Below are 23,704 nucleotides of genomic sequence, written 5' to 3'. Positions count from 1 at the left end.
CACCTTCAGCAAGCAGTGCAGAATGGTTAATATATCTTAGTCTCTTTCTGAGGACTCAGCATGACCAGTGCCAGTCTTCAGATTATTTTATTCACTCCACATGATACTAAAGACATACAAAGGCAATAGCTACAGCCACAGGAGGTGCTACACCTGCCCCTACACCACAACGCCCCCCCACCTCCATCCTAGGCCCCAAGAAAACCTTCCACATTAAACAGATGTTCACGTCCACATCCGCTAATGTGGTATATTGTATCCCCTGTTCCCAGTGTGGCCTCCTCTATATCGGGGAAACCAAGTGGAGGCTTGGAGACTGCTTTATAGAAACGCCTGCACTCTGTTTGTGACAAACGACAATATTTTCCAGCCGCGAACCACTTCAACGCCCCTTCCCACTCCTTGGACAACACGTCCATCCTGGGCCTCTTCAAATGTCACAATGATGCCACCCAAAGGCTGGAGAAACAACACCTCACATTCTGCCTGGAAACCCTGAAGCCCAATGGTCTCAATGTGGACTTTACAAGCTTCAAAATCTCCCCACCCCGACCTCATCCCAAGACCAGCCTCTCTTGTCCCCACCTCCTTGACCTGTCCATCTTTTCTCCCACCTATCCACTCCTCCCACCTCACTGACCAACCCCACCCCCACTTCCTACCTACTAGCCTCATTCCCACCTCATTTACATGTCTGTCTTCCCTCCCACCTATCCGTTCCTCCCTCCTTACTGACCGACCCCCATCCCAACTCCCTACCTACACCCCCCTGTGCTGGCTTCATCCCCGCCTTCTTGACCTGTCCGTCTTCTCTCCACCTATCTGCTCCTCTATCCACCTTATATCATGGCCTCCCCCTTTTTTTTTTTTTAAACTTATTTCAGAGCCCCCTTCCCCTCTTCTGAAGGGGAGTCCAAACCTGAAAGGTCAGTTTTCCTGCTCCTCTGATGTTGCCTGGCATGCTGTGTTCATCCAGGTCCACACCTTGTTATATCAGCAATAATACCAGTAGGTTGATGCCCTCCCCCCATCCGCCCCTAAAATTGTTCCGTTGTTTAAATTAACATGCATTCTTTAAAAATTTTCTAAGCAGCTTGTTCAGATATATTTCCAAAGTAGTTGGGAGATGAACATAGGTCACCATGTCCAGAGATAGGGAAATTACCACTGCACCTCCCTCACTTTCAGCATAAACTGAGTCACAGATCAGACTTCAGCTGGCTGTTTTACCCACAAAGGATTCTTCTTTGAGTACTGAACTTCCAGCAACAATCCTGAATATTCCCTTTTAAGGCAAGAGTCATACAACAGCACTTGAAACATGAACTTGGTTTCCGTCTCCACAGACCGGCTGAGTTTCTCTTTACATTTCTCTTAAGGACAGCATTCAGCCCTCGAGGGCCTTAAAGGAAGGAAATCATTCAATGTCTTAATTCCTTCAGACATTCCAACATTGCCTAGTCTCCAGGGAACTAGCAGAGCTTTTCTTAAAAGCATAAATCCCATTTTCAAATGATTTTAACTACAGTACATTACATTACAGTAGACTGCGCACTGCTATTAAAATGATCGCATGATCCATCTGTGTAAACACAGTTGCACCTGGCGGATGTATTGTCTCCTCTATAAATTGTTGTATAGGCAAAACCAACCTTTTAGTTACTAGTTCTATAAGTGCAGGTTAGATAATAGGGACAGTGCAATAACTTCATGGGATCCAATGTTAACCACATCGCAATCAACACTCTAAGGTATGTATGTGCACAGCCAATCCAAGGGTGATCAGTATGCCCCTTGCTCTTTGCAGCATTGCCTTTGATTCCAGAAGTTGCTCCCATACACAGATGTTGTGTGGAAGGGAAAAGATAGCAGTATTACTGATTGCAATCACTCGCCATCTAATGATCTGGGGACGTGGGTCAAAATCCCACTATGCCGGATGGAGAAATTTGAATATCGGGTGCCGTGCAGCTGTTGTCGATTGTTGTAAAAACCCATCTCGTTCATTAATGTTCTGTAAGAAAGCAAAGCTGCCATCCTTACCTAGTCTGGCCTATGTGTGATTCCAAACCCACAGCAACTCTTAACTACCCTCTGAGCATTTAGGGATGGGTGATAAATGATGGGCCAGTCACTAAACAAACCTGCTAATGGATGTTTAAAAAAAAATTCCAAAAATATCTCAAACTACTTACCAATACAGACATCAATCTTTCCTTTGATTGCTGCTTCATGCAAGGGAGTATAATTCCAGTTGTCTCGAGCATTTGAGTCTGCTCCATGGCACAACAGCAAACTGACCACTTCTGCGTGCCCAAACGAACAGGCGTTATGAAGTGGGATCAGACCACCATCGTCCCGTGCGTGAACATTTGCACCATTTTGTAAGAGATGTTCTACAACATCTTTCCTGCCAAATCCTGCAATAAGATGTAAAATTTAGAGATGGAATCAAAACTGCAATCATGCAACTGCCAAATATTTCAGAAATATCAAAGGAATTCAAATGTTAATGTTACAGTGTTTCACCTTTGGATTTCTAAGCATTCGAGGGAAAAAATTTATTTTCCATACAGGAAAAACTGAAAATTACAAGCAGATTATAAATACAAATAAATATCTTTTCTAAAATATTACATTTCTAAAAAGGAAAATCTGGTTTCAAATTTGATGGCCCACTTTTAATTTTGAACAACCAGAATGCTTTGCATTACATTTCCCTAACACTTCAACAAATACTTTGAAGACATTGCTTCCCACACTTTTTCCCCCACGGTGACCCCAGCTCAAGTCTGAAACGCTGTTGCAACCCCTCAGTGAAAACTGGAAAGCGGCTGAGGAACACCTCCAAAAGTAGCAGTTTAGGGAAAGAGGACACCTTTGACAGTGAGGCAAGAAGGAGGTGAGCCTATTGTTATCTGAGCTTGCAACCCAAAAACGTCAAATCCTGACACACTTGGGGTTCCTGCCCTGTCACTCTGGGAAAATCCTGCCATAGGGCATTACAGAGTAAAGCTGGATAGAAGTGTGAACCAATATAAAACACAGTGCAGTTGAAGTAATAACAAAAGTCACAAAAAAAAAACCCTGACAAATATTCAAGACTTCAAGGATAATCAGGGATGAGTAATGTTGGCCCAGTAAGCAAAGACAACATCCATGTCTGAATTTTATGAAAGCCAAAACATACTGCAGCAGGATCACATGCTCCTCTCCCCCTCACTAAAGTCACTGAAAATTCCAGGCAAAAGTTCATTTTATATTAATCGTACAATCATGCTTCAAATTTAAATACTGATCACACATTAGCATTTTGTGGGGCTCAATTATTGCAAACTGCAAAACAGAGCAACAAGAAATCTCAATCCACAAGATCATAGCCATTCACCGTCTTTCGCTGAAAGAAATGTACTTTCACAAAGGAAACATAGCAAGATTAAAGAAGGAATTGTGTATCTGTTGAAAACACATCACAAAGTATTCAGGCTCACAGGCAGTGGCTTTAGAGTAACAAAAGAGGTACGCTTATGATAGAAATAATTGCCTTTAAGCAATTTCTCTCACTAGACGCTCATCTTAGAATGCGGTTTCACTCCCACTTGTTGATTAACCTCCCTAAACTTACAGCCATTTGTGGATAAGATGCAAGTAAACAGCAGTCATGATTTCAATTTCTGCCGTTAGATCATGTTGCAGCACCACCTATGACAAAACACATTAATTACACAAATCAACAGTCTCCCAAATGAATAACAATTGTTGTTCAAGATTCAAACTCACCCAGCTAGAAACAAACGAAATGGACCGCTCAAAGGTTTGTTTTCTACATTTTCCACTTTGGAGCACATTAGCCATAAAAGCACTGGCTGGTATTTGCCAAACTTACAGTGAATCGTCTTTTACGAAGAGGTTAGCCCCTCGAATTCCACTGACTGACAGCAAATACAACAATTTGGAGGTAAAGACTTAATCAATTTGGTGTGCATAGCTGCCTTACCTCATGACTATAAGGGGGCCCCAGCTTAAGGTCTTGATCAAGTGAGAAGAAAATTAAAAAAAACTTCATTAAACTCCATTTCTATTACATATGCATTAAAAAACGCAAAGCTTTCTGACGCATTAGACAATCTATAGTAAACCCCTTGCTGAAGACTTACAGGTTTGAATTAATTATTTTTCGTTAGTGGTTCATCTTACTGAACTCTTATTAATTACAGGCTCAAGACTTTTGCACTGAAGAAGCTGTATTAATTGGAGCTTGTGACAAAGCTGATGTAATTTCCAATTATCCATTTTTATGTTCAAGTTATTACTGTCAAAAGTTGAAAATAATACTGACCTTTTTAACTATAGATATTAAGAGTACATATGTTCTGCTTTCTATCAGAATTGTTTGAAAATAACCATATTTCTTCAATCATTGCCTTGTGTTAGATTGAAGTGAGGAATGGTGATACATTCTTGTAGTCAGAATACAAGTTAACAAAGGAACATTTTTCACAGATCTTTCAGAAAAGAAAAATATTTAAAAGTCTTGAAGAGCCCATGAAGTTTCTAACAGCAGCATTCTAGCTTCAACTATGAATGAATCGAAATAAATAAAAGTCGACTCAGCTAAAAGTAAAAAATGAGTATAACAAATCGTGACTTACACTGCTGTGTCTCTATAAAACAATAACGTAATTTTGACTGGCTTTTTAAATATGCCCTTGTATTTAGCACAGAACAAATTATGAAATGGTCTCTCCAAGTTATCTTCACTTTGGAAATGGGGGAGGTATTTTTGCACAAACTTTGCAATAAGTGGGACTGGATTAATTGTGAAAACTGGGTGGCATGGACAAGTTGGACAGAAGGGCTTGTTTCCATGCTGTAAATCTCTATGACTTTGTGACTCTGACTTGCAAGAGATTTTAAACAAGACCTTTTTTTAAAAAAAAATATGCAGGGTGGTTTGTTAATAATAATTGTGACATCGATATCGTATATTATGTAAACTAAATTCAAACAAGCAGGCTAACATTAGATCGTGAGAAATAGGAGGAGGTGGTTATTCAGCCCATCAAACCCACCCCACCATTCAACAAGATTGGAGCCAATCTGATTGTGACTTCGTCTTCACTTGCCTAATTTTAAGAAGTACACAAAATTCTCCAATTTACCCGATTTCTACACCCAAGTTGTTAGAAAGTAAGTATAGGCCGGGTTTCCACATTCAACAAGTATTTCAAATTTATTAGAAATAACTGAGGTCTAGTCAAACTTTCAAACTTCAATTACTGATCGTTCAAACAGCTGTTTATATTATGCTTGTTATGGGTGTCAAGTTACTTGCATTTCAAATCATATAACAATCTTTTCCATTTCACCCCAAAATTTTTAACAAACACAATAAAAAGCCATGATCTTTACACTGTGCAAGCAAATTCTTTATAAAATCAACATTTTGACAACATTATTCTGTAGATAGATGAGCTATTTATAAACTGATGACTTTTTACAAAGTAATCTACGCAATTCAGAACTATGTTATCAATTTGGGGAGCAAATTGTTGCATTTTTCACACCCTATACAAATAATGATGTTACATTTCATTGAAAGCACGCTCAATTTTATTATCTAAAAGACATAGATGTTCAAATTGCTGTTATCAAGGGCAAAACTTAATGATTCTAGGCACTGAGTTATGGTTTCACTCAGGTGCTGTCCACTTTCAATAAAACGTCTCCCAAGAACTGCAATTGTTTTCAGCACAATAAAGGTACCTGGGTTATAATGTGTGGAATGAATTTATCTTACACTGGAAGCACTCTTTACATACTGTCAGGAGCAAGACAAGGTCAGCAATAAAAAGGGGAAATTAACCTGTCAAAATATAAACACATCTATCACCTTTGTGGACCATTCAACAAAACAGGTGTAGTAACAGGAAACTTAACAAAGTCTCTTAAAGAAACTGATCTGTGAGACACTGATAATTAGAGGACATTAGCACTGCCTTCCACATAGGCTAAGATTCAAAAGAAGAACTTCTTAGACTACCTTGCATGCCTACAGATGGAGAGAGCTGACAAATTGCTGCCCAATTTGAGGAAAATTATAAAAACACTTGATCTACTTTGGCAAGCAGCAGCTACATGCATGGCATCAAATGTGATAGCTAAAGAGAGACCACAAAGTGATTATAAATATAAGAATAACTGTATCACACTAAAGGAAAGATGAGTATTTGTGAGATATAGAGGAGATTTCCACAATGGTTTCAGGGATGAGAGAAATTAACTACAAGGTTATTTGGGAAAAGTTGGCGCTATCCTCTCTGAAGCACAGGACAGATCTGCTAAATGACAGTTAAATGAAGGAAGACTGTTCTCCCATTAGCTGTTGGTAAAATGTCTGGAAGACAAAGATCTAGGGTCCCGGACAAAGCGTGCTGCGTGTACGTGAGAAAGAACATTTTATGTAACAGGTACTTAATGACCTGGAACTGATTATCCATGAGTCTAGTGAAGCAAGGACCATTGCAGTCTTCAAAAGACAACTGTTTCGAAATAAGGGAAATAAACTTAACATATCTGGCGATAACGCTAGTGGAAAAGGGCTGATTGGATTGTTTTGCAGAGAGACGGCACAGAGTCAATGAGCAGAACGGTCCTGCTTTTCCAGGCTGCATCTCATTAGTTTACTTCACAAGTCATTTTGCTTAGCCATCTTCAGTTTCATATAACATAGACCAAATCTCAGAATTCAGCACAATCTTTTGCACTTCTTGTGGCTGGTTGATCCACCAAATCACTTACATGTTCACTTCTTTTTAAATTTGGCCCATACCTGCAGTTTTTTCCATCATCTCACCTTGGTATCATCTCTTCACCAATTTCTACACAACTTGTATGTACCTTTATATTTACATATAGGATCTCATTAGCCGCTTCTGACTAAACATTAACACAAGTGCCCTGTTCCCCACCCATTCCTCAGACATGTCCATCCTGGGCCTCCTGCAGTGTCATAATGGTGCCACCCGAAGGTTGCAGGAACAGCAACTCATATTCCGCCTGGGAACCCTGCAGCCCAATGATATCAATGTGGATTTCACCAGCTTCAAAATCTCCCCTCCCCCAGTGCATCCCAAAACCAGCCCAGCTTGTCCCAGCCTGCCCAACCTGTTCTTCCTCTCACCTATTCCCTCCTCCAACCTCAACCCGCACCTCCATTTCCTACCTAACCTCGTCCCGTCCCCTTGACCTGTCCGTCCTCCCCAGACTGACCTATCCCCTCCCTACCAATACTCTCCTCTCCACCTATCTTCTCCTCTATCTTCAGTCCACCTCCCCCTCTCTCCCTATTTATTTCAAAATCTTCTCCCCATCCCCCTCTCAAGGGTCTAGGCCCGAAACGTCAGCTTTTGTGCTCCTGAGATGCTGCTTGGCCTGCTGGGTTCATCCAGCTCCACACTTTATTATCTTGGATTCTCCAGCATCTGCAGTTCCCATTATCTCTTACCAGCTCATTCATTCTCCTTGCCTTTGTGCTCTTTTTCTCAATCTTACCAAACTACTTGCTTCGGTCTTCCTATGCATACATAAGCATTACAATTTACTTTTTTTTTGGAAACAATTACAGACTGACCTGCATGCTGTCAGCATTTCCTATAATGACTTTTGCATTTGGAAGATCTCATTTTTCATTTAAATAGTACTTTTCAAGGCTTCAACACCACAGCCTTTGAGCAGGCATTTGTTTTTACAGCCTCAAGTAATTTTTATTTCCTTTTATTGGTATTCAAATGTGTTTTTGCAACATATTTACATGAGCTAGACCTCAAAAGGAGATTAATCCCTTAGATTTCCCACTGGGTACACTGTTGGTTTATATTTCTATTAATAGAGTCAAAGTTGTACAGCATGAAAACAGACCCTTCGGTCCAACTTGTTCATGCCAACCTGATATCCTAAATTATCTAGTGCAATTTGTAAGCATTTGGCCCATATCCCTCTAAACCAAACAGCCAGACGAAACAAGTCTGGCAAATCCACAAAATTTTTCTGTTGTAAAAAAGAACATATTTTATCTTAAAGATGACATGCCAGGTGAATCTTGCTGACATTCAAACTGAACACCACTATTACAGGGCCCAACAACTTATATGATCTTCTATTTCAACCTGCTAAATTTCAAGGTTTTAGGAACAGAAATGATGAGTCTGTTATAAACAACTGAGATAAATAATGGGCTGGGAATTTTAATAACAGTGTGGAACTGGAGGAGCACAGCAGGCCATGGCATTCCTGAAGGGTCCGACCCAAAACTTACCTGCTCCTCTGATACTGCCCTGCCGGCCATGTTCCTCCAGCTCCATTCATATCTCTGACTCCAGTGTCGCAGTTCTCACTATCTCTGGGAATTTTAATAGCCAGGGTGTCACTGAAGCAGTGTACACTGGAGGTGTGGATCGGGACCACGTGGAATTCCCAGGGTAGCAGACTGTTTGAGAATGGCATGGGAAACTGAGAATTCTGATTGGCAATTCCACTGCATCCCTTTGGAAAAAACCCTTAATATAAAACATTTTGGAAGGCTCTGACTCAGCTAAGCTTGGTGGACATCCAAGAAATGTGAGAGGATTAAAAGTTTACTAACCCCTGGATAACTTTTAAACTGATCCCCTAGCTTCTCACTGATCCATCCCAATCTTCCATGGTCCCTTGCAACACCCCAGATCCTTGTCAAGTACCCTCATCCCAACACATCCACCCCCCTAGCCAGTCAGGCTGATCATCCCAGACTGGACAGAACTCCCCAAAATTTCCTAGATATTGGAAAGGTTCGATCAGACCAGTAAGTAAGCAATATAGCTCCTCGATGCACTCAAATGGAGAAAGACTGAAGAATTCTGCGATGCAGATGGATCTGGACGTTCTAGTGTAAGATTCACAAAATGTTAGTATGCAGGCACAACATGTAATCAAAAAAAAGCTAATGGGATGCTATTGTTATATTAAAAGGGGCACTGAATATACAAGTAATGATATCACGCTTCAGTTATCTACGGCATTGGTGAGACCACAAAGGGAGGATGCCAAGTGTGCTGGACACAGTTTTAGAAGAGGTTTGCTACAGTGATACTTTTAATGAGTGTGAGTTGCTCTATGAGCAGAGATTAGATAGGTTGGACTTGTTTCCACTGGAGTTTTGAAGACTGAAGAATGACCTTATTAAAGCATGTAAGATTCTAAACAGTCCTGACAGGGTGAACACGGAAAAGATATTATTTCTTGCAGGTGTATAATACATTTAATACAATGAGGGAATTTAAATGCAACAAAAGTCACGGGCGAGTTTTGAGAAGATTTGTAGCTCAGGTTGAGTTTCTGGATATGAGTTTGCTCGCTGAGCTGGAAGGTTTGTTTTTAGACGTTTCGTCATCATTCTAGGTAACATCATCAGTGAGCCTCCGATGAAGTGCTGGTGTTATGTCCTGCTTTCTATTTATCTGTTTAGGTTTCCTTGGGTTGGTGGTGTCATTTCCTGTGTTGGTGATGTCATTTCCTGTTCTTTTTCTCAGAGGATGGTAGATTGGCTCCAAATCAATGTGTTTGTTGATGGAGTTCCGGTTGGAATGCCATGATTCTAGGATTTCTGGTGCGTGTCTCTGTTTGGCTTGTCCTAGGATGGATGTGTTGTCCCAAAGTGGTGTCCTTCCTCATCTATATGTAAGGATGCTAGTGATAGTGGGTCATGTCGTTTTGTGGCTAGTTGATGTTCATGTATCCCGGTGGCTAGCTTTCTGCCTGTTTGTCCAATGTAGTGTTTGTCACAGTTCTTGCAAGTTATTTTGTAGATGATGTTTGTTTTGCTTGCTGTCTGTATAGGGTCTTTTAAGTTCATTAGCTGCTGTTTTAGTGTGTTGGTGGGTTTGTGGGCTACCCTGATGCCAAGAGGTCCGAGTAGTCTGGCAGTCATTTCAGAAATGTCTTTGATGTAGGGGAGAGTTGTTATGGTTTCTGGGCCCATTTTGTCTGTTTGTTTGGGTTTGTTGCTGAGAAATCGGCGGACTGTGTTCATTGGGTACCCGTTCTTTTTGAATACACTATATAGGTGATTTTCTTCTGCTATTCATTAGTTCCTCTGTGCTGCAGTGTGTGGTGGCTCGTTGGAATAATGTTCTAATGCAGCTTCGTTTGTGGGTGTTGGGATGGTTGCTCCTGTAGTTCAGTATTTGGTCCGTATGTGTTGTTTTCCTGTAGATGCTGGTTTGAAGTTCCCCATTGGCTGTTCACTCTACTGTGACATCTAGGAATGGCAGTTTGTTATTGTTTTCCTCCTCTTTTGTGAATGTTATGCCAGTAAGGGTATTATTGATGGTCTTGAAGGTTTCTTCCAATTTGTTTTGTTTCGTGATGACAAAGGTGTCATCCACGTAGCGGACCCAAAGTTTGGGTTGGATGATTGGTAGAGCTGTTTGTTCGTGTCTCTGCATTACTCCCTCTGCTAAGAACCCTGATATCGGAGATCCTATGGGCGTACCGTTGGTTTGTCTGTAGGTTTTGTTTTGAAAGTGAAGTGGGTGGTAAGGCATAGGTCCACTAGCTTGATGATGTTGTCCTTGCTAATGAGGTTGGTGTCACGGGATTCCAAAGGTTGACGATCTCAAATATCCCATATTTTCAATAAATATTATTGCAAGATATTTGCTGTCATTGGGAATTATCAGATTCGTCAATAAAACTGGTAAGGAGCTTAAGCTTTAAATGCACAATAAACACTACTCCCTATAACTTTGACAAGTGACATAAGGGTACTATGTCCTCAATTTACTTTTCTAAGGAAGTCAAAAAACTAATGAGGCTTGATTACGCTTTCCTCATTTTAAAGTAGTTTGGGAATCAGAGGAAAGAGGGAAGATTTGTTCCCATGGGAACAAATCATCCAGTTTTCACAGGTTGCTAAGAAACAACAGCTAGCTGTTTGTGCCTCCAAACAGACTTATTTTTAGTAACATGGCAATTTCTGAGTCACTGGCGAGTGAGTCACTGGCGAGTGAATCACTGACTCCTGTGGGTGTACCAGTGGCATAGTCAGCTGCTGCACTCCCTATGCTGGATAAGCATTAACTGGAGGAGATTCTGCTGATTTGGTCAAGGAGTAAAACCTCGTTTACAATAAGAATCCCGGCTTTTTTTAAAAAAGAGTTTTAAGCCAGCTGATAGGTTGTTTTTATTCATTCGTAGAATGTGGGCATCACTAGCTGGTCAGTTATTCCCTCCCTAGTCAGCCTTGAGAAAGGGCAGAGGTTAGACTGTCTCTTATTGGTAATGTTCATAGCCTGGCATTTGTGTGGTGCGAATGTTACTTGCCACTTGTCACCCTAAGCCTGGATAATGTCCAAATCTTATTGCTTTTGAATACTGACTACTTCAGTATCTGAAGAGTCAGAAATGGTGAAGAATGTACAATCATCAGTGATTATCCACTTCTGACATAATGATGGAGGGAGGTCACTAATGAAACAGCTGAAGATGGGTAAACCTTGGACACTACCCAGAGGAACTCCTGCAGTGAAGTCCTGGGGCCTAGATGACTGATATCCAACAATCACAACCACTTTCATATGTGCCAGGTATGCCTCCAACCAGTGGAGAGTTGGCCCCCTGATTCCAGTTTTGCCAAGAATGCTTGATGCCACACTCAGTTGAATGCAGCCTTGATGTCAAGAACTGTCAATTTCACCTCACCTCTGTCCATGTTTGAACGAAAGTTGTAATGAAGTCAGGAAGTAGCTGAGTAGCCATGGCAGAACCCAAACAGGGCATCACTGAGCAGATGTTGCTTGATAGCACTGTTGATGACATTTTCCATCACTTTACTGATAATCAAGAGGAGTCTGATGGGGTGATAATTGGCTGGACTTGTGCTGCCTTTTATGTATTGGACAATTGTCAGATATGTGCACATTGTCGGCTAGATGTCAGTGTGGTAACTGTACTGGAAGAGCTTGGCTAGGGGTGCAGCATGTTCTGGAGGACAAGTCACCAGTACTATTGCCAGAATGTTGTCAGGGCCCACAGGTTTTGCAGTATCCAGCATCTCCAAACATTTCTTGATATCATATCATAACAAAAGTTTTTTTTGGAAACACATTCAACTGTCACCATGGGGTTCATTGCTTCCAACACAGTACAGAGCAGGTAAAAAAACATGGAAATGCCATATATTAGCATAATGGTGGGAGAAACAGCATAGCTTGACAAACTAAGTGTTCAGGGGACATCAGACAGCTGGATGGAACTTAGGGAAGGGGCAAGATAAAGGATCCATTCCTATATTTTGCTGATGGAGCAGAAAGCACCTGAGGGGACCTTTTAAAAAGCTAGCCGTTGCAATAAAAACACCTATTCCTGGTCTGAATTTACCCCACCACACCCGGCACCTTCTCCTGCAACCGCAGGAAGTGCTACACTTGCCCCCACACCTCTTCCCTCACCCCCATCCCAGGCCCCAAGATGACTTTCCATATTAAGCCGAGGTTCACCTGCACATCTGCCAATGTGGTATACTGTATCCATTGTACTCGGTGTGGCTTCCTCTACATTGGGGAAACCAAGCGGAGGCTTGGGGACCACTTTGCAGAACACCTCCACTCGGTTCGCAATAAACAACTGCACCTCCCAGCTGCGAACCTTTTCAACTCCCCCTCCCATTCTTTAGATGACATGTCCATCATGGGCCTCCTGCAGTGCCACAATGATGCCACCCGAAGGTTGCAGGAACAGCAACTCCTATTCCGCTTGGGAACCCTGCAGCCCAATGGTATCAATGTGGACTTCACCAGCTTCAAAATCTCCCCTTCCCGCACCGCATCCCAAAACCAGCCCAGTTTGTCCCCTCTCCCCATGCATCACACAACCAGCCCAGCCTGTCTCTGCCTCCCTAACCTGTTCTTCCTCTCACCCATCCCTTCCTCCCACCTCAAGCCGCACCTCCATTTCCTACCTATCAACCTCATCCGACCTCCTTGACCTGTCCATCTTCTCTGGACTGACCTATCCCCTCTCTACCTCCCCACCTATACTCTCCTCTCCACCTATCTTCTTTTCTCTCCATCTTTGGTCCGCCTCCCCCTCTCTCCCTATTTATTCCAGAACCCTCACCGCATCTCCCTCTCTGATGAAGGGTCTAGGCCCGAAACGTCAGCTTTTGTGCTCCTGAGATGCTGCTTGGCCTGCTGTGTTCATCCAGCGTCACACTTTATTATCTTCTGTAGATCAACTAGCCTGACCTTAGCAGATACCCTCTGGCAACAAAAATGTAATCTCTGGAGCCAGTATTTCCCAAGGCAGACACACTCAGCCAAGAATTTTCTCAACTCCTGCTGCCCCAAAGAGATGCCAAGTTAATAAAATGCACAGTTTCCAAAGAGATATTACTAAGGAGAAGTGGATGTGAAAAACATCTCTTCCCTCACCACTTTACCTTGTTCTTATAGTCATAGAGCATGGAAACAGAACCTTCAGTCCAACCAGTCCATGCCAAACATAATCCCAAATTAGACTAGTCCCACCTGCCTGCTCCTGGCCTATAGATCCCCAAACGATTCCTAGTCATGTAATTCTCCAAATGCCTTTTAAACATTCTAACTGTATCCGCACCCACTTCCTCAGGAAATTCATTCTACACGTGAACCACACTTTGTTTAAAACATTTGCCCCTCAGTGTGAGCAGACAGTCCACAAATAAAGTTGAGAATCAGCAGGCATTTTGCCAGGCCATCAGTTTAGAAGAATTACAAGGAGATCTAACTGGGGTATAAAAGATGCTACAGGGGATTGGCAAAGAAGACAGAGCGAATATTTACTATTGTGGGGCAACCTAGAATCAGAGGTCATAGCTCCTTTATTCCCAGCACTGACTGAAAAAACAAGTGACAACACAACTTTCAGTGAATGCTACTCATTTGACTACAGTTTACATCAGCTGCCCCAAAACTATCATACTGGCACTGTTACCAAATTACAATTGGTTAACATTCCTTTTTTGCTGGCATTTCTTATCATCTTTCACGTCTTCCTCTCACTTTTCCATTAAACATTCTCTGTCTACCAAGGAACTCCTGCTACCTCAAACCTTCCACCAGCAGATTTTCATCAAAACTTCATAGCATCTGATTCTTAGTCATGTGTGAAAACAGATCATAAAATTCTTTCCATTAAGACAGATAACCTAAAAATGGATTTGAATTGTACAATGGCAGCTTTAGCCATCTTCACTCTTAAAATGTGCCTGTCCATTCGAATGCCATCAACCAATAACATCCTTTCTTTTAGCCAACACATAACTTCTTGACTGCCTTAATATTTGATATTACAGTAGCTGTTGGACTAAGTGTATTTTCCTGAAAATTTCAATAATGCTTGCATTTCCATATGAACACTGAACAGTCATGGAGCAAATAACTGCTACTGGGATGGAAAACTAACAAAACCACTTTAAAATAAAATCAACATAAATCCAAAACATTCAGATTACCCTCCAGGTTCAGAGCCAAGTTCAACAGATTTTCACATCACAAATATCCTTAATTCAATCCTATCATTCAATCATGACAAGGTATGCTTATTCACAAATGCCCTTTGAACAATGTTACATCACGGCAGCAGTATCATACTGAACAAAATTCAGTTTCTTAATGGGGTATTCAGGCTCCCCAGGAACCAGCGTCAGACATATATCCCCAACAGATATAAGAACAAAAATATCAGACATTTCCGTAAGTTTAAACAAAAATCAGGAGGACAATAATTCTGAAAGCATCGCAATCATATAGATCAAGATCATCTAGAGATTCACCACCACTACAGATTTTCCATACTTGTGCTTTAACTGCTACAGGTGACAGTCACCTACAGTAAACATATTCAGCTATGCTTATTATTCAGGACAAAAGCGTACACATTCTAACTGTAATGCAACGCTCTTTTAATCTCCACTCCACGTCAAATGAGAACTTCTGGGACGAACGAAATAATGAGAATTAAGATTAAGCAATGAGAAAACAGTTTAGGCAGATAAACTGTCCCAATCCACAAAACCTTAAACTCACTCATGCAACCAGATCAATATGTTTCTACCTGGTAAAGAGATATAATGTGGATATGGAGAATGAGGAAAAAGATCCTAATAATAAAAACATACAAAAATTGCATGATAGGATAATTCTGGAAACAATACCACTGGAAATCTCATCTTTTTTAATAAGAATCTAATAGAATTTAAAATAGTTCAGATAGAACAACCTTTAAAATGTTGACTTTAAAAATCTTGTACAGCTAAGCAACGGATCACAATTAGGAACATAGCATGAAAACATCAACTGTCTTCTGCTACATCTTTGCAGCTTTTCTTCCATTTTAATTTTCCCAACCTAGATTCAAATAGAATTCTTAGCATCCAGCAAACCAACAATAGGTCATGAACAACTTTCCCACTAAGTTTGGATGAAGAATTATGCTGGACCTGAAACATTAACTCTGTTTCTCCGTCAACAGATGCTGCCAAACATGCAGTGTATTTTAGTACTTTTTGTTTTTATTCCAGACTTCAGTATCCATAGCACTTTGCTTTCATTCTTCTAATTATTGTTGTGCCTGAATGGGCTTCTGAATAGTAAGAGTAGTGTATTTAAACCAAAGTGCAAGTCATTTGGTGAAAGATGAAGATGTGTTTTTTTTTAAACCTACTGCATGCAGCTTACAGGTAACATGGGTCATGAAATATCGATATATTTGAATTCTATAAGTACCTCTTCTGGTAAGATGGCAGTGGCGCAGGGGTTCCAAGTCCAGGGCTCATCGGTTCCACCAGCTCCTCTTTCATTTTTCTTTTTTTTTTCCCCCTCTCATCTCTCACTTCTTTCTTCTCCTCTATTTAATTTTACTTACCTCTAGGTGAAGGTCTCTGTCGTGGCAACGGTATTGCTGGTGGTGTATTGGTCCAGCAGTGCTGACTCTACAGAGTTGTGGCGGTGACTTTGATGATGAATGTGGGTCCCCAACATCTTCTACATCGCCGAGCCCTAGCGCCAACTCGTGGTTGCGGCTGCGGAGGCAAGTTTGGGATCCTGGAGGGGTCTGCAACCAGCACAGATTGATGGAGGTGGCAACGGAGGCAAGCTTGGGCCTAATACAAGCCTGGCAGCATTAGCAGCAGCTTCATCTTCATCAGTAAAGCAGAACTATGACAGCAGCAGAGTCAAGCTTGGGCTGGAAAGGGACCCCAAAGCATTGGTGGCGTCTGCGTTGGCAAGATACAGCAAGGACATTGGTGGAGGCATGATAGCGCTGAAGAATAGCAACTTTTGTTCCAGCAACAGTGGTGCAACAAAGGGGACTTGTGTCTGGCCCCCAGGCCCATGATGGGGCATTGAACAAGGAGGACTAAGTTGAACACTTTCATTATTTCTTCACATTTCTGCCTTTACATTCTCGGTTTTGGTTGGCTTTTCTGTGTTTTAAGATGGCGCCAGAGACCGGCAACACAATACAATACTTTTCACTGTATTTTGTAACAAGACACATGACAATAAATAAATCAAACAAAATTGTATTGTCGCATGAAGATTTTGACAAAATATACGCAAAAATAAATGAACATTCTGCTATAACTCTATATTTTAAAGAGGATAAGCTCAAACAATATAATTAAATCCAAAGAAACTGAAAGAGGAAAATCAACATCCAGCTTTATTTAAAATGCTGCTGCATACTGACAATGCCAATTTCAATCACGTGACAAAGGCCCTGAAAGCTCAACGAGTTAGTGTGCTGCAGAGTATGGTACTGTTTATACCAGGCAGACCCTAGAGTTCCTACCTGTACTCATATTTAAATAAACAAACAATCTCAACAGCAGCTTTAAAACATTTTGTATCCATGGGCTAAGGGAAGGGAAAGGAAACTATGAGACCTAGGGCAAACAGCTGCTGTAAATGTATCTCCTCAGTACTAAAAACATTTTAAAACTTAATCATGGGACATAAGCTAAATATAAATAACGGCACATTATGGACAAAATAAACTGTGGGTATAGTCATAAAATTCAGTATATAAAGCCAGGAGGCCCAGGTTCAAGCCCCATCTGCTTTAGGCACAAGTTGTTACATGTCTCAAAAGGTGACTGTAAATACCTATGGAACCTTGCTGAGGAGTCACCAGAGGTAAAAGGCTCTTGTGGCAAAGAGACACACTCTACACCAGAGACTCGGGTTTACGTCCCATCTGCTCCACAAGTTTGCAAATTTTAAATTGGTTAATTAGAAATATCTATAAAGGCAATCCAAATTGTTGCTGAATTACAGTTTCTCAGCATGCCAGACATTTCAAACTGCTAAGTTAGTAACAACATCTCACTATATTTTGAAATGTGATGAATAATAGAATAATTCGAGTAGATAATACATTGATCCAAAAAGGCATTCAGTGTAATCTACGGACAATGAGGGGGTACGGGACACACTGAGAAAATAACAGATTTAAATCATGAACAATTTGGTTCAATGGTGAATGGCCAAAGAACACACAGTTCTTGCTACGCTTATAAGCAGCCAACTTCACCCCAGCAGCTGCTGAACCTCAACATGTATTTGCGATGAACTAAAGAGGTTGCTTACAGCTGCTAGCAACACAAAACATACCTCACCTTATATTTTATACACAAAGACTTTAGTTGGCTCATTACGCTAGTTCAATTCCCTGAATTGTAACCAGATTACAGTACTAGCCAGCATCCGGATATCAAGCACATCAGGGAATGTCTGATGACACTCTCTGATAAGGGTGCTATCAATTTAGTTTAAAACAATCACTCAAAATTCAACCACATGAATGCGTACAATGTCTTTATATGAAATGACTGAAAGATCTTAACATTCATAACCAAACACCAGTGAAGGACAGAGCTAAACTGCAATGTCTGAAGACATCAACTCTTAGTTGTAGAACTTCGAAGCTGTCAAACAGTGCTAGATATGATTCAATAAGCATCAAGTGAAAATTAAAGTGCCAAAGCTGCATGTCTTAAAAGCTAACTGGCTGACAAATAGAAAATGAACACAATACTGCACTTTGTATCACAGGATGAAAACAAACTTGAAGCAGCTGCAAAACAAATGGAATTTTTTTTTGATAGCTGCAGGGGCTAGGTAAAATACTACTGCTCTCAAAGCATTTACAAACCAAAGCAGACTAATCAACCCAACAGCTCAATACCAGTGTTCAGGAGCAATAAAAACTTCCTCATACTCTACTTCATCTCATCCTGTCAGCATATCCTTCCGTACAATTCTCCCCCCATATACGTATTAAAATTCCCCTTAAAATATTTATACTAATCATCTCAACCACACTCAGTATCAAGTTCTGCATTCGAAGTATTCCCCTACAAAAAGTTCTCCTGCATCTGTTTTGGATCTGTTGATGACCAACTCACATTAAATCACCTTTAGTTGCGGGCAACCCAACAGTCAAAACGCCTTCTCTTCTTCCCCCTATTACTTCATTATTTTAAGATGTCTCTCTGGTCTCCTCCCAAACTTCTCTTATCTAGGGATATTAAAAAAGGAGCTCAACCATTCAGTTTTCCCCGACAGTTCCAATCTCTGGAGTTTTAGTAGCATTTTTGGAAATCTTTTGTCCTTTATGCCTTTTAGCAATAGGAACAACATAATTGAGAATACTACTCAAACATTTTATATGGGCTCCACATACAGAGAAAACCATATGCCAATTTCAAATACTGATCCAAAATTTGTACTGTTAAGTTTATAGCATGTTACAATTAGTTACCCTGACCCAAATTTCCAAATACTTTAAAATCTTTTTTAAAAAAATTATTCTTGGGCATAGGTGTTGTTGCAACACCAGCACTTATTGCCTGGCACTAACTGCCTGGAAAGGAGATGGTGACCCACCTCAGCAGCTTACTAGATTATTTAAGAAGATAATGAAATGTCAACATGCTGCTGTGGGTCTGGAGTCAAGTTTAGGCCAGACTGAGAAAGGACAACAGGAATTCTTCTCTGAAAAATATTGATGAAGCAGATGGGTTTCTACAACACAATCTGGTAATTTCATGGACACAATTACTGACGGCTATTCACTCCAGATTCACTTGATAAATTTGAGGTTTGTAGCTAGCGAAATTTGATCTGTCTCCAGATCATTAATCCTGACCGCTAGACTCCCAGTTATGTTACTGAACTATCATTAATGCAGAACCTCTTCAAAACTCTAATTCTACTTCAATCTATTTATCTATTCAAACATAAAATTAACGTTACCTATTTTTGCTACAATCAGACAGTAATGTGGAAGTATCACCATTCAAGCAGTTGACAACAGAATACTGCAAATCTAATGCATCGTGACATCAACTTTTGTGATTTAAATCTCATGTAGTGTAAAACCTAATGTCATTTGATCCATCAAGTTTCCCATCAAATAAAGGTAAAATACTGTGGAAAATGGAAATCTAAAACAAACAGGGAATGCCGGAGTAACACAGCTGGTTGAACAGCATCTGTGGAGAGAGTGGAAAAAAAAAGTTAACATTTCAACTCTGACTTGAAATGTTCACTTTTCTCTCCACAGATGTTGTCAGGCCTGTTGAGTTTCTGTAGCATTCTCTGTTTTTGTTTCAAATTTCCCATCAGCTGGGTACTGTTTTGATTACCCCCAATAACAATCCTTTGGAGAAGGCAGGGGGACACCCAATTGCAACTACCATAGATGCAAATGATAAAATTAAACTTGGCAATATAACTTAAAAATGGGATGAATTTTGGCAATAGCTTTGTCTGGTGAATGCTAGACAGTTTACCATCTTGACCCCACTGCTCTGTCTCAGCTATGGACAGCAGGCATTGGCATTTGAAAACTAGGGTATACAGTGAGGTACAGGGCCCATGGCAAAAGAAAACAAGTCTGAAACTAGATCTCTGCTAAAAAGATAAATTTTCTTTCTATCAAATGTTTCATTGGCCAATTCTGCCCCATTCCAATGGAACAACATGCAAAAACATCTGAACCGAACACTCAGTTCAGGATAAATTAAAAACTAGCTTTACTAATTCACAAACTTCATCCTTAAAATGGAGGATCATGATGATCATCATTCAATCAATATCTCTTAGTGCCTCAAACAGCTTATTAACAATTGTGAAAGAGGAATTTCCTAATTTTACAGATTACATTCCAAATAATCTATTCTAGTACTAAATTTTCAGCAATATTTGCCAATCATACATGAGCTGAATTCAAAACAGAAACTTTTGACCAAATAGTCAATTGCTAAGAAGTAATTTGAAGGAGAAACTTTGATAGAGCAAAGAAATGGGACTAATTAGATATTCTTTCAAAGGGCTGGGATCCCTCTGTGCTACATCCTTCTATATTCTATGAACAGGCAGTTTGAAAAGTCTAAAGCAAACCATTGAACATTCTAGCATCATGTTTTTCTTGATGGAAAAAAAGAAACTAAGTCCATACAATGTCTCCAAAGTGTGAATGGCTCTTTTCACAGTAAAATGAGGTCACGAGTATTTGTCTATATGTGATGTGTTTGAGAACAGCTGTCAACAACATATTCTCCTCCTGGCTGAGGAAACATTCAGTCCCCAATCACCTCTTGCCTCACTATTTCCATTAAAAAAGTAAATACAAGTCCCTGAAGCCCCATGACAGCCTCTATTTTTCATTTAAATATCATTAGCCTTTAAAATACCATTTTGGAACTGCTGAAAATTGAGTCGTAAATTCTCCCAGCAACATGAAGGCCTTGCTGACTTTGAAATATACAGGATATCAGCACAATCTCATTTCCTATCCCGTAGCAAACCATGTAATTCACATCAGTCACAGGTCTTAACTGCTTCAATTGCATGGGGACAGAAGCCTTTTCAACACCTTGTACCTCTCCTTTCATTCTACAGCATAATGGTTGATCTACGTCTTAAGAAATCGTCAGTTGTTTACAAACATGTCCAAAGCTGTCCAAATTATTTTCACTCCAGTTGACCTAGTATTAATGTATTCCTTGCTAAATAAATATTTTATACAGCAGAATAAAAATGTGTTTTAAAAAACCTGAAGGCACTGAAAAATGAACACTCACCTCAAAGGTACAACTGTTTTATAGACTACATAAATGCTTCAGCCAGAGGCAATGATGCTGTATAATTGAGTTCACTTAGCCAAAAGTATCTATTTAATCAGTAAAGTAGTCGTCATACTTGGACTTAAGTTTCCTACCGAATGCAAGAATATTTCAAGTCAAAGATCCACTAATTCTAAACACACTTAAGAAGCCAAATTTCCTTCTCTGTGGCAAAAATGGAGGAAAATAAAACTCCAAATCAAGTGAAATCTTCAAGCTTACCTCAAAGTAACAAAATCCAAACAAAAAAGTTTACTTAAATTCACTTCTCATAAATATTTCAGCTAGCTGATGCCAAGAGAATAACGTCCCATTCAACCAAATGTTAATCTGATTCAATTTAAAATGATAAGGTATCAATACAATTAAATATAAATGATGGCTCTGGTCTCCATATTATTAGAAATATTCACTGACAGCTTGCTGGGTTAAAATGTTGCAATATCTCACCAGAACACTGATAAAAAGGAAGATCTGCAATAAACAGAAAGATAAAGTACAACAACTGAAGTTACTGTTAATTCCTGATGAGGCAAATTTAAGTTAAAAATGGGAATTGGCTTGGACTTATTTACAATAATTAACATCACAGAATCAAGTCACAGTATCAACTTTATTCATTTCTGATTTGGTATTTTAGAAAGGTCACCTTTGCAAGGCATATTTTAAGTTGCGAAGATTCACTGCATTCAAAAACTCTATCAGAATCAACAAAACTAAAGGGACTCAGAGGAGTCAGAGATAATGGGAACTGCAGATGCTGGAGAGTCCTAGATAACGAAGTGTGCAGCTGGATGAACACAGCAGGCCAAGCAGCATCTGAGGAGCACAAAAGCTGACGTTTCGAAAGGGTCTAGGCCCGAAACGTCAGCTTTTGTGCTCCTCAGATGCTGCTTGGCCTGCTGTGTTCATCCAGCTCCACACTTTGTGCTCAGAGGAGTACTTTGACTATTTTAGTTATAACCCACACTGCTGTATCGGCTTTTCAGAGAGGGACCTTACATTTATCACTTATAACGTTAGTCAAGAACAAAAAGTACTACATTACAAGAACATACAATCAATATGGTGTCTTCTACATTGTGAATAAATACTATTACGACACAGAGACAGAAAGCTAAATCAAACCAGCTTTTCCACATCTGTATTCACAACATAGTGAAATTAAAACCTTCAAAAACTCTCAAAGTAGACCCCAACGATTCCTGGCCAGACTTTTTGAATAACCAATCCTAAACTGTGAATAATCAATTCTTGACACCGGGTTTACAAACTTAAACAAAAGATAACAATTTATTAACACAGCAAGTAATCTCATTCATGTTGATGATTGAAACCCAAAAACCTTTGTTGCAGCCTCCTTTCATACAAAGAGATACACAGACAGAGTTAAGGCATGAATAAAAATAACAAAACTGGCCAGATTACTTATGGGGTTTTCACAATGTCTGTTCTGCAGGCATAAACAAAGGTTTCTCGGTTGACATTCCTAAGACATCAATGTCATCTTTTCAGTTCATGCTAAAGGAAGGCATTACTTATTTACATTTTCTGAACTTCCAAGAATTGATAAGAGGAGGTTAGGCAAGGAGCTTTCCAACTTTCATGCTGTAACATCAACAAACTCCTCCTCTCATAAACCAGTCCAAAAACCAGTTCAAACTCTGGCCCTCCCTCTGTTTGCCAATCATGTTCCCTTGCAGACTTGCTGGTAAGAATTCCCAGGTATTGACATTGTCAATGGCCAAACATCTGCTGTCTGGTTAGACAGACAGCTTTCCCCAGTGTCAAATAGTCTATAGAATCCTTTTGATCAAGAATCAACCTGTAATTAACTTTCATACTTGACGTCACAAACAAACAATGGCTTATTTTTGTTTCTAACAGCTTCAGTTCACAGTTCTCAGCAATAAACCAAAATTAATAAAAGAATAACACAAAAATAAATTTTAAAAATCAGTGAGTTCTAACAATACTTCTGGATTCCTTTCACTCCCCAAACCGGGGGGAAAAAAAAAGCAAAACCACAAAATACTTATCCAGTCTATGCATCCTCTTAAACCAGGACACGCGATCTATGTATTCGCCAGTCACACCAAGGAAATTCTTAGCAACCATTTGGTCCATTGTAGGTGGGCAGCATGGTACCACTGTAGTTCGCACTGCTGCCTCATGGCATCAGGGACCAAGGTACAACTGAGTGACTGTGTGGAGTTTGCACGTTCTCCCTGTATCTGTGTATGTTTCCAAAGGGGAATTCAGTTTCCTCCACACAACCCAAAGATGCACAGGTTAGGTGGATTGGCCATACTAAATTGCCCCGCAGTGTTCAGGCTATGTGGATTACCCATGGTAAACATAGGATAGAATGGGTCAGTGCAGACCTGACAGCTGAATTGCCTCTACTTGCACTGTACAGATGCTATGATTCATTGTGTATCACAAAGCCCTTTTATTAATTTGGACATGGGACGTGGGCATCACTGGCTGGAC

General features: G+C 40.2%; 1 protein-coding gene across 2 annotated transcripts in view; it reads right to left on the bottom strand.

The window, feature by feature from the left end:
* tnksa (tankyrase, TRF1-interacting ankyrin-related ADP-ribose polymerase a) overlaps positions 1-23,704 on the bottom strand; it is a 129,866-nt gene that overhangs the window by 104,753 nt on the left and 1,409 nt on the right. For both annotated transcript variants that reach the window (XM_048526801.2, XM_048526802.2), the window contains exon 2: positions 2,196-2,420. In XM_048526801.2, coding sequence (XP_048382758.1) covers positions 2,196-2,420 — 225 coding nt within the window. The remainder of the gene's footprint in view (positions 1-2,195; positions 2,421-23,704) is intronic.

The sequence above is a fragment of the Stegostoma tigrinum genome, chromosome 3 (assembly GCF_030684315.1).
Source record: "Stegostoma tigrinum isolate sSteTig4 chromosome 3, sSteTig4.hap1, whole genome shotgun sequence".
Lineage (NCBI taxonomy): Eukaryota > Metazoa > Chordata > Chondrichthyes > Orectolobiformes > Stegostomatidae > Stegostoma > Stegostoma tigrinum.
Note: the sequence above shows the minus strand (reverse complement) of the source record. Positions and strands in the feature narration are given on the sequence as shown.